This window comes from Camelus ferus, chromosome 8 (genome assembly GCF_009834535.1).
Source record: "Camelus ferus isolate YT-003-E chromosome 8, BCGSAC_Cfer_1.0, whole genome shotgun sequence".
Taxonomy (NCBI): Eukaryota; Metazoa; Chordata; class Mammalia; order Artiodactyla; family Camelidae; genus Camelus; species Camelus ferus.
In genome coordinates this window covers 66,325,404-66,338,187 of record NC_045703.1, presented here as the reverse complement: position 1 = coordinate 66,338,187, position 12,784 = coordinate 66,325,404, and the positions used below count along the sequence as shown (strand labels likewise).

Here is a 12,784-nt window from a genome sequence, read left to right as displayed (position 1 = left end):
CTGTTTTTGGATTTGAGTAGGAAGAAGAAATCAGTTATTAGAATCCTCATTCAAACTGCTTTCTAAAGGAGGGACAACCACACAGTCTGAAAAATTTAAAAACAAAACAAACAAAAAACCTAAATCTAACCAGCCTTAACTGATGTAAGACTCCACACCAGTATCAGCAGATGTGAAAAACCAAAAAATCAGACTTTTCTGTATAAACAGTTACGAACGAAAAACTAACGCTGGGTCCTCCCAGGGCAGGACGTGTGGGGTGAACCAAGAATCCCTTTCATGTCTCTGTGGTACCTGGGGGTGGGAGGAAATGTGACAATCCCTTAGGCAAGGCCATGGACTTAATCAGCACCAGGCAGAGAGGAGAGGGAAGCTGGCGCTTCTAGAGAAAGCATCCTTCGCACACTCACTGCAGCCTGCTCCAGTGCTGCACCCAGTCCTGGGCTGCAGGAACAGCAAGGCGTGGTCCCCTTCCCTCACATCTGGTAAGAAAGAAGACATGCAACCAACAGTTACAGCGCAATGTGGAAAATGTTACAAAATGTGCTCTTGGTATACAGGAGGTGCTGCTGGAACACTGAGAGAGAGTCTAACTCTGCATCGGCTGGAGTAGAAAAAAGGTGGCGGGGGCAGACTGCACAGACGAGGCGATGTTTGAGTTGACCTATCAAGGATGAGTGGAAACTGACTGGACAGACAAGGGGCAAGAGCAGAAGGAACAGCATGTGCAAAGGCAGGAAAACAATGAGAGTTTAGGACACCAAACTAGTCCACTCCGGCGAGTGTGGAGGGGGAGCGGGGCAGGAAGAAGGCTAGAAAGGTATGAGGGGCGGCAAATGGGCGGACACCTTCCTAAACCCCAGTCAATGACAGTAATGGGCCTGAAACTCTAACAGAGAACTGGAGAGAGGAGGTCAGCAGGCAGAGAAGTCAACATCCAGAAATTGGATACAGATGGGCACATGTAAGTGAGAGTGGGCCAGAGCCCCACCTACGGCAGGGAAGGCAGGAGCAAACCGATTTGTATCTCCTTCCCAGGTGGAGGTGAGGGACGGGGGGGGGGGGAGATAGGACTGGCTGGAAGTCTTGAAAGGGAACTGTTAGCCCTCCGCATCCTCTCTCCCAGCCACACAGGCAGGTGCACATCCTACTCTCTGAAGGGGCTGAACAGACAAAGTACGTCATCTTGAAATTTAAAACACTCTGAAGATGTGTTCCATCAAAATGAGGGGACAAACCACAAAAATAAGGGTGTGATCTCACAAATCAGGGATCCTAAGGCAGGGGGAGGTGAGGGAATGGGTGCGCAGCACGCCGGTGTGCTGCAGGGCCAAGGGCCACCGGCTGAGGCCGGAGCAGGTGGCCGAGGGCCCTGGGAGGGAGATAAGTGAATCGGACACACCACTTGGAGTGGTAGAACAATTCAGAGATTTTCCATTTTTTGGAGAGCATAGGGATTAATTTGTGATTGGTATATAGACAACTAAGCAAATAAATTAGGTAATTTTACTAATTCTGGAAAAAGCAAACTACTGTACAAGGAAGACGTGAAGACTGAGCACACTGGGAGGGTGGGAGGCAGGGGGAAGGAGGGTGGCCGTGGAAGGGAGCGTTCTGAGACAGTCAAGGCCCCGTCAGATTTGGCAAATAAGCCCATAATTCAGAAATGTGGAGGCAAACACAAGCAAAGAGTCAGAAGCAGTGGCCACAGGGATCAGGAATGTGTGTCCTTATAAGAGAAAGAGACACCAGGGATGAGAGCACAGAGAAAGGGCCACATGAGGACACGGCAAGAAGGCGGCCGTCTGCAAGCCAAGGAGAGAGGCCTCAGGGGAAACCAAACCTGCCAGCGTCTGACCTTGAACTTCCGGCCTCCAGTACTGTGAGAAATAACTGTCTGTTGTGTGAGCCCCCAGGCTGTGGAATTCTGTGACAGCAGCCCATGCAGACTGAGAGTCCTCACCTACTATATACAGTCCAGGGAGGATCACATTCCTTTCCTGACATTTAACAGAAGACAAACTTCAGCTTGAAATGAAACACATCACTTGAAAAAAGTAGCTATAAGTGTAGATGAAATTAAGAACACACTGTGAAAGATAATTTTGTTTTTACAGAGGTTCCATTGAACTCAGCAACCTTCACTGTGGGATAACATATGACATTATACACCTGTGGTTAATGCGGCTCAGTATGAAGAATATAATGTCACCTCTAAAATATTCTTACCAAAACTGTTTAATCCAACTCTCATCTAGACCTAACTTCCAGTTTATAGAAAATAAAGGGCCAAGCAGAAGAAGTTAAATGATATCATACATAAACAACCAGATAAACCCAGAGTAGGGGACACTCCATGAGGTAACCACACTGAATGCATTAGAAAGACAATGTCATTTTAAAAAAAAAAGAGAGAGAGAGGAAACTGTTCCAGACTAAAGACATACCAACCAATTGCTGCACATTTTGAACTGGTTTCTGGTTCTAAATATGGGGGTGGGGGGCAGTGAAGTCTATAAAACACATTCTTGTAACAATTAGGGAAATAGGAAGACAGCCTGAATAGCAAATAATATCACTGCTGTTTTCTTAGGTGTGATAATGTGGGAGAATGACCTGATTCTTAGAACATACAAGTTACGGTATTTAGGAGTGCCATGACACATGCCATGACAGCTACAACTTACTTCAAAATAGTATTAGAAGAAAGTGTGTGAGTGTGTGTGTGTGTGTGTGTGTGTGTGTGTGTGTGTGTGTGTGTGTGGAGAGGGAGCGAAGGCTGGAGGGAGGCAGGGGAAGAGGAACAGGCAGAAGACAAATATGACAAAACGTGAGCAGCTGAACCAAAGGAGGGGATGTTCTTTCAACTTTTCTGTAATGTTTGAATATCTGCGTAATAGAAATTTGGGGAAGGTTATCCCAAATGTCACCTTTAAACAATCTAGATCAGGATTTGAACGGGGGAGAATCCTATGAGTTCCCAAAATTCTATGCCAAATGGTATGTATGATCATGTATGTACAGGTGCACAATTTTCTGGGGAAAATGTTCCCAGTTTCTAGCTGATATTTGAAGTAGTCTATAAATCCCAAAATAGTACATAAATCACCACCCAAAGATGAAGAAAATACATGACAAGTAAGAAAACGACTAGATTTCAAACTCACTGTTGTAAAATAGCACTGTTTGTACTTTAAAGAGTTAACAGGAAGTAGCCTAAAATTCCATCATGATCAGAAGTGACTCAAGATGTGAGGAGGCCTCCTGGGGGCTGTTTCACTCTGCACCAAGGGCAGGAGGTCCACCGGGAAAGGAGAAGAGATGCAGCCAGCTCCTCGCAGTCCACACCTGAGGCCGTCCCAGTGTAAGAGCTCAGGGCATTACATTACAACATGACATACTCTTTTCATGAATAATTTTCAAACCAAGAAAGAGAGATGGAAAAATGACAGATGGAGGAAGGAACATTGTTTTTCCAAGTCTCAGTTCAAACATGCCCCATAAAGTGTCCTACACATCTCTTCTCTGTGTTAAATTCCTCCAAGGTCCACAATCTTTTTTAAAAGGCAATGGAGCATTTTCCTCAAATTAAATTTCACCAGTTAGTGCTAAATAAAGCAGCAGAAAAAAACCAGTCATCCAGACAGAGGTCGTGGGCCAGGAGCCCAGCTACCCAGCTACTACCAAGGCTGCTCTCAGGTCCCGCTGACAGGCCTAGGGAACCAAGTCCAAGGGCCTCAGCCTAGCTCTGAAGCAGCAGCCCATCCCTCTCTGTCCCGCTCACAACACCATGCTGTTTGCCACCTCGGCGACTGTGTCAGAAGCAGGCAGGATGCCTGTGGGCCTGCCTCCTCAACCAGCCCAAGCCTCTCAAAGGCAGGTGTCTCATCCACTGTGTCCCCAGCATCTCTGGGCCTGCGCCTGTCACACTCCAGGTGTGCAGTCGGTTGGGAACACTGGGTGGCTCAAATCATGGGGAACTGTGATGTGGGCCTTGTGGTTCCATCACTCTAGGTGAGGAAGTGATGTGAAGCCAAGACTCCCACTTACATATTCTCAAGTGTTTTCACATCTGCTCCCTCATCTGATCATTGAAAGGTCCTGGGAATTAGGCAGGAAATAATTCACACCCTTTGTCACAGAGGAGGAAACTAAAGCAGGGAGAAGTTAAGTGCCTGCAAGGTCACAATGGGCCACAGCATGTGTCTCTGAGCAGACTGCAGGGGCAGTAAAACCCTACAAAAATAAAACGTTGTAATAAATAAATCCAAGTGCTTCACAAAGGAACACACAAGCACGCATATAATAACGAGATGCCTTTGGAGGAAGGCAAGGCAAGAAACAGAGTTGAGACTCCATAATTCTCATAATAGTTTGGGAAGAAAGAGGAAAATTTACTGGCTAATTTTACTTGAAAAAATGGAAACATGAAATATATAGTGACTAGATGGAAGCAATTCAGTAAAAAAAAAAAAAGATTAAAAAATAAGTTATGGTTTCATTATGTACTGCTTGATTTTACCAAAACTAAACTGAAGTCTCGGGTATGAAATGTTCTGACATGTTTTATGGATTTTTCTGTACTTAGACAACACAAGTTATATGCTTACAAAGGTTTTAACTAGTCAAACCTTACATTAATTTTATTAGGTTATTATATTATCATGGCAGCAAAAGAGGCATATTAAAGAAAAATTTGAAATTAGGTTTCAAAAAAATGACCCAGAGGCTCTTCACCATTCAGTAACCACCTACTTACAGCATTTTGATTAATTTCCTTTCAGTTCTTTTCACCATGTGGGCAGTTTCTTCTGGTTGCTTTACGATGTGGTAATCACATACCATTTCGTATCCTGGCTTGTTTTCCTTAACATCACACCGTAGGAGCTCTTCTAGATCATTACATCATCTCTGTAACCACAACCCCTAACTTACTGAACTACCGTATGATCCTTTAAGCGGCTGTACCACAGTTTATTTAAGCAGCCTCCTACTTTCATACTAGTAGGCTGCTGCCAAATTTTCACTATCGCAAATAATGCTTTAATGACTATAGCTTTTACTTTCTTCCCTTTTTGTTTCTTTTAGATAAATGCCTCAAGTATATTACCAGGCCAAAGCAGATTAAAACTTTGCTTTCCTAAAGGTCTAATACACATTACCACCAGCAATGAATGAGAATACTTATTTGATTAAACTCTTATGAATAATCAGTAAAATCATCTGTATCATTTTATTTTTTGTTAATAAGTAAAAATATACCCTCACTGTGGTATTTTGCATTTCTCCCTGAGAATACATACTTTCCATGATTACTTACTAGCTGAACTTCTTTTGTGAGTAATTCATGTCTATTATCCATTTATCAATTGGCTATCTATGTAGATTTAAGAGTAAATTTGTATGAATGTTTTCTGTAATTAAATTGTTAACTCAGTGTTCAGAATATTGGTGGGAAGTATTTCCCCAATCTATGGTTCATTTAAAATTTTTGCGTTCATTTTCACCTGGACACGTTCTGGGTTCTTTTCCTTTGTGCTTCTCAAAGAGCCTTTGGGGCCAGCTCCGCCTCCCCACGGCTTCTTTCCTGTGTTAGTACCGAACGCATTTCCCCCTCAGCTCACATAGTCTAACATCACACACCACGTTCAAGAGGTCTTACCTGTTGGTCATCAGGAGTCCATATGCCACACGTGATCTGACTTTCCAAGTTGATCTCAGATGACCAGTGTCTTTGTCCACTGACAGAACCAACCAGGACAAACCCATCTCGATACGAAATAAGTGCTTGAGTCCCATCGTGGCTCCACGTGAAATCACTCACCTTGGGACACAGACAAAGGGAGTCAATGTGTGATCTGAGTGGGACGCACTTTTATCAAAGACAAGATGTAGTCATTAATGTAGCCTTTGGCTAAGATGGAGATGAGTTTAAAGAGAACAGTATATTATTGCGTGTGTTTTAACAGTAATATATAAAAGACAGTATTTGAAAAGCATATGACAGTGTGGTGCTAAGCGCGTCACACATGTTAACTCGTTAAGCCCAGGATGACACCTCCCCCAGAGGAGACAGACAAGTAACTTATCCTTGGTCACACAGAGCTGGCGAATGGCAGAGCCATGAATGGTCCAGGGTTGTGTGGCTCCAGCATCCCTGCTTTTATAGACACTGTTCTACGGCCTCCCTCGGGTTCTCCATCAGTGTCTCTTGGTCACTTACCAGAACAGTGAAGCCTCTCCATTTCTGATTATATACCTTTCTCAGCCTTGCTGAGAAATGAAATCAAAATGAAAATTTTGATCAAATTTTAATCAAAATGAAAAACAGTCTAACTGGAAAACACTACTTATACTTGGGTGTCGAGTTTTAGCAAATGTATTTATTGCATTTATTCAAATGACCACATTTTTTTCTCTTTTAATTTATTACTGCAGCAAATTACTTCCGTGGATTTCCCAGCTTTTGTCATCTTTGCATACCTAGAAGAAGCCCAGCTTGGAGGTAAAGTACTGTCCTTTACATGCACTACTGAAGTTGACAAGCTTATGTGTTTAGAACTTCTCCGAGTGAAACAAACTTACGATTTCCTTTTTTATAGTGTTTTTGTTTGGACACATCAGGGTTATGCTGCCTTCTCAGAATGAGTTGGAGAGTGGTCCCTTTTCTACCATGGCAGAGAAGAATTTGTATAAACTGGGCTGACCTGTTGCTTAAAAGTTTGGTGGAACATGCCTGTAAAACCATCTGGCTCTACACTTTTATGTGGGAAGATTTTTAACCATTGCTTCAATTTATTTAATAGTTTTAGTACCAGTCAAGCTTTCAAGCTTTTTATTTCCTCTTCAGTCAGTTCTATTTAATAATTTTATTAGGAATTTGGCCAGTTCATGTAAATTTTCAAAATTATTGGCAAGTAGTTGTTGACAGTATATATTATCCTTTAAAAAACCAACTTTATTGCAGTATAATTTACATACAATAAAATAAAGTTCCCCTTGGCAGTCAGTCCCCTACCCCAACCCTTGGTCAAGGCAACCGGTGATGTAATTTCTGTCACTAGTTGATTATTCTAGAATTTCACATGAATGGAACCACATAGTATGTTCACTTTTGTTTATGGCTGCTTTTACTCGGTATAATGGTCTTGAGAGTATTCCGAATTCTTACGTACATCAGCAGTTCATGCCTTTTTATAGATGAGTAATATTCCACTGCATAAATGTATCACAATTTATTCATCTTACCAAATTGCTGGGCATTTGGGTTCTTTCCAGTATTTGGTTATTATAAAACTGCTATGAATATTCATGTGCAAGACTTTTTGCAGACACATGGTTTCGTTTTTCTTGAGTAAATATCTAGGAATGGAATTAATTGCTGGGTCATATGGTAAGTGTATGTTTAACTGCTTAAGAAATAACCAAACTGTTTTCCAAAGTGACTAAGCCATTTCACACTCCCATCAGCAATGTGTGAGTAGGTCCACACCTTACCAGCACTTGGTGTTGTCAATCTTTTTTATTTTAGCTATTCTAGTAGGTGTGCAGTGGTGGGACATTTGTGCTTTTAATTTGCCTAATAATGCTGAGCACCATTTCATGTGCTTATTGGTCATTGCACATCATCTTTTGGGACATGTCTGTTCAAATCACTTGCCATATATCTATTTGTATATCCATATTCATCATGTACACACATATGTAAATACACATACATAAATACACACATATTCATACAGATATACGCATACATGTTTATGACTTTATTGTGTTGTAAAAATTCTAGATACAGTTCTTTATCAGATAAGTGTGCTGCAAATAATTTCTCCCACTCTGTGTCTTGACTTTTCATTTTCTTAATGATATCTTTTGAAAAGTGAAAGTTTTAACTTTTGAAGTCCAATATCAACTTTTTTTCTCTTATGGTTCATGCTTTTTGTATCCAATCCAAGAAATTTTTACCTAGCTCGAGGTTGCAAACCCAAAGTTTCCAGAAGAAGTTTACGATGTTTATATTTATGTCTATGATTCATTTAGAGTTAAACTGCGCAGGGTGTAAGTTAAGAATCAAGGCTCTACTTCTCAAGTTTTAAATACAGGTATTCAGTTGTTTACACATTATTTGTCAAAAAGACTATTCCTTGGGTGTTAACTAGGCTTACTGTGGTGATCATTTTGCAATAGATACAAATATTGAATCATTATGTTGTATTCCTGAAACCAATATAATGTTTTACATAAATCATATCTTAATTTTTTAGAAAAAGACTATTCTGTCCCCACTGAATTACCTAGACATCTTATTACCTAGGAATCTTGGATTACCTGTAACCTCTATCTTATCTATAGTTATATGCTCAATTTTTCATTCATAAAATGTAGGTTTTATTTTTCTTCTCTTAATCAGTCTTGTCAACAGTTTGTCTACTTTGTTAATTTGTTTCCAAAAAACAAATTTTTGAATCTGTTGATCTCCTCTACTGTATTTTTTCTCCTGCATTAGTTTCCACTTTTATTTTAATTATGTTTCCTTTCTCCTTTCACTGGATTTACTGTTGTTCATTTGACTATAGTTTTATTCCTTTCTCATATACATAATTAATGATAAATGTTTTTCTCATATTGCCACTTTAATCATGTAGCACTAATTTTGATATGTAGTGATTTCATTATCATTCAGGTCTAGGTCTCATTAAATTTATTCCTTACCTCATGAACTATTTAACAATACAATTAAAAATTACCAAACATGCTTTGATTTCTTAAATTTATCTTTTTGTTAATAACTTCTAACATATTCAGAAGTCATGGTCCATAATCATGACATCTACCAATGGAAATTTGTTCAGGTTTTATTAATGCCGTAAAATACAGACTGGCAAAACAGTGTGGAGATTCCTCAAAAGACTAGGAATAGACTTACCGTATGACCCAGGAATCCCACTCCTGGGCATACAACCAGAAGGAACCCTACTTCAAAATGACACCTGCACCCCAATGTTCATAGCAGCACTATTTACAATAGCCAAAACATGGAAACAGCCTAAATGTCTATCAACAGGTGACTGGATAAAGAAGATGTGGTATATTTATACAATGGAATACTACTCAGCCATAAAAACCGACAACATAATGCCATTTGCAGCAACATGGATGATCCTGGAGAATGTCATTCTAAGTGAAGTAAGCCAGAAAGAGAAAGAAAAATACCATATGAGATCACTCATATGTGGAATCTAAAAAACAAAAACAAAAACAAACAAACAAAAACAAAGCGTAAATACAGGACAGAAATAGACTCATAGATATAGAATACAGACTTGTGGTTGCCAGAGGGGCGGAGGGTGGGAAGGGATAGATGGGATTTCAAAATTGAAGACTAGATAAATAAGATTATACTGTATAGCACCGGGAAATATACACAAAATGTTATGGTAGCTCACAGAGAAAAAAATGTGACAATGAGTGTGTATATGTCCATGAATGACTGAAAAATTGTGCTGAACACTGGAATTTGACACAACATTGTAAAATGATTATAAATCAATAAAAAATGTTAAAAAAAAAATACAGACTGGCAAACTATGGCCAGTGAGCCAAATCTGTCCTGCCACCTGTTTTTGTATAGTCCAAAACTAAGAATGGTTTTAAATGATTAGAACAAAATTAATAGAAGAATATTTTGTTATATATAGGATTATGTAAAATTCAAATTTTAACATCTACAAATAGTTTTTAATTTTATCAATAAAGTTTTCTGAAAATTTCTTTTCTTTGTTGTTACACAGTACTTACATGATATCCTCAATTTTGACTTCTAGTCCACAAAGCCTAAAATATGTACCATCCGCCCCTTCACAGAAAAAGTTTGTGAAACCTTAGAACATGATTAATTTTTGTAAACATTCTATGTGTGTTTGAGAAAAATGTGTGCTAACTGGTAGATTCAGAAACTATAAATGTCCATTAGGTCAAGCTTGTTAAATGTGTTTCTCAGGTCTTCCGTATCTTTGCTGATTTTTTGTTGTTGAAACCTCTCAGTATGTCAATGAAGTTATCATTTTTTCCTTTCAGTTCTATCAATTTCCTTCATATATTTTGAAGCTATTATTAATAAGCACATACAAATTTAAAATATCATCTTGGTGAACTACAGCTTTTATCAATATGTGGCAGCACCCTAAAAACTGAACATTACTTTCTATCTTTAAGTCTATTTTATCTGAAAGTTATATTAACTGCCCCAACTTTTTTTTTTCCTGGATATTTGCTCGATACATCTTTTTCATTCTTTTACTTTAAACTTGTATATGTCCTTAAGTTTTAGGTGTGACTCTTAACAGCATGTCTATGTTTTAAAAAATATAATCTGTCAAATATTATCTCTTAATTGGTGAAGTCCATTTACATTTAATCTAATTATTGTTACATTTGGTCCCATTTCTATCACCTTGATTCACTTTTTCAGTTGGTACTGCCTTTTATATCTTTTCTAACTTAAAAAAATTGGTATCTATAATCTTCACTGTTGCTTATAATTGGAAATGCTCAACTTTCTTTAAAAATTTGTGACATTACTGGATTTATCACAGTTCAGATAATACTAAAATGAATGAACAAACACCAAAAGGACATGAACTTGTTGTTGCTTTCCCAGCTGGGGCTACGGGCTGTCAGTGATCAGCACGTCTCCACCACGACCACAGATGGCATGGATGTGAGAGACAGCTCTTCAACAGCTGGTCTGAAATCAGTGAAAAAAGTTGTTTGCTTAGGTAAACTCAGAATCCTGGTTTCACTGACCTTATGTTTCAACAAATTGCACCGTCTAGTTTTTCCTAAGAACTTAAAAAGATATTTTTAGATACAACACCTTAATTCTTCAATAAAATTTAAAAGTCCTTTCATTTTGCAAAGATAATGCTACTTATTTCCATGCACTTCAACTCATTTATCTTTGTACTCAAGAAAAACATCTCTAGTATCAGAGGGCTAAAGTGTATAGCCAGTGACAAGAAGCTTCTGAGAGACACCATCAATCTTACAGTCACAAAAAAAGGTAATACAAGACATTTACATGAACTCATTGGGTTTGTTAAAGCAGGTCAGCATAGAGTGATAAGAATATATCACAACTGTAAAAACAAAACCAGGGGAATGGAGCCCCCTGCGCTATAAGGAGATAAGCAGAGCGCCCCCTCGGGCCGTCTCTCCACTGCAGGGGCGGCAGCGCTGCTGCTCCGTTGGGAATCTTCCCAGACACCATCACCTGAAGCTGAGGAGAAGCCTGGACAACCTTAGCCCAAAGCAACCTTTCCTCCGACTGTCCGATGCCCATGCCTGGCACAGTCATCCTCAGTGACTAATACTATAAAATAATGCAGGTGCTGTTCCAGACTCATTTTTAAAATAAAGGACTCATAATCATCCTTTCCTGAAAAAGAAATTGTTAAGGCATCATTTAGCTTCTGCCAAATGCTTGATCACTTTGTGACAAGAGCCATGCTACATAACAAAGATCACCTGTCATTTCTTCTAAAAAGCATTGCTTTTCTCTGAGCAGATTTCAAGGATGCACCTCCTTCCAGCTGACACGGCGTCAGATGCACAGACCAGCACTCCCCCTACCAGTGAGTCATCCTTCCCAGTGCATGATGATGCTTTTTTGTTTTAAACTCAGATAAGATGCGACTCCAACACAATTAAAGTCAACCAAACGCAAGTGTTTAATGATCAGTGGGTCCTGAGGTTTGCAGAATCAGAGTTCCAAACAGCAAAACTTATATAAAAATCTGGACCAGATCACAAGACACAGTGATTACTTTGGCCAAACTTGGCAGGCACAGGCTTTTGTGAGATTCTGGTTGCTTCCTGATGTTCCACGGTCCATGTAAGCTCATTCACCTCCAGGTCTGAATTCATCCTTTCCTGTTTTTAACATGTTTTCATTGCACCCAACTTTCAATGCAAAGAAAGGCTGAGGGCTAAGGTGGTGGCAGAGACCACATGTCTGCGACATGGAGATGACAGGAGGTTCCCTCCTCAGAGAGGCTGTGGTCAGGAGAAAACAGTGTAGCAGCACCAGCGGGCTTGCAGGGCCTGGATCTGTAATGGTACTGAAGGCTGAGGTCTCTGGATATAGTATGAATACATGCATTTCTGCTGAAAGAGAAAATGTTTTATTGTCTGGGAACAAGACAGAGAGTTTTGGACTCAAACCTGGGTTCAAATTCTGGCTTTACCACCCAGGAACTAACCTACTTGAATGAGTCACTCAGCTTCCTGACCTGAGTTTTTTCTTCCATTAACTGAGAGTAACAATACCTTCTGCACAGGGTTCCTGTGGAGGCCAAGAGAGAACACGTGGGCGAGGCAGGCCCCAAGTGGCGCTCTGAGGCCCCCCCTCACTGTCTTTCTCGGAGTAATGCTTTAAAGACCTCTTACCAGCAAAGTCCGAAGACACGTCTCGCCCAGTCACTGGGCCTTTCTTGGGAAGAGCTCACGCTTCAGTGGGTGGGAGAAGAGCAGCACTTTAGAGACCCTTATATAAGGGCAAATTCAGAGAGTCTCCGCTACCCAGAAAGCCATGAAGAGGTGCTGCCTTGCAGCCTGAAGCTGGTCTTTGGTGATGACAGTACGGCTACTACTGAAGAGCAGGGAAGCTCTGTGGTTGGGGCTATGAGTGCTAGCACCTCACAGTACTACAGGCACTGCCACATGCGGTGACAACCATCACGTGCAGACAGTGTCACAGCACTTCCCATATTTAGTCTCATTGAAT

The 12,784-nt window shown here is 40.2% G+C and overlaps 1 protein-coding gene across 1 annotated transcript in view; it reads right to left on the bottom strand.

Annotated features, from left to right (window-relative positions):
• The window catches only part of TULP4 (TUB like protein 4), a 209,456-nt gene that overhangs the window by 64,304 nt on the left and 132,368 nt on the right, over window positions 1-12,784 (bottom strand). Inside the window, exon 4 of the mRNA XM_032485260.1 lies at window positions 5,663-5,824. Coding sequence (XP_032341151.1) covers window positions 5,663-5,824 — 162 coding nt within the window. The remainder of the gene's footprint in view (window positions 1-5,662; window positions 5,825-12,784) is intronic.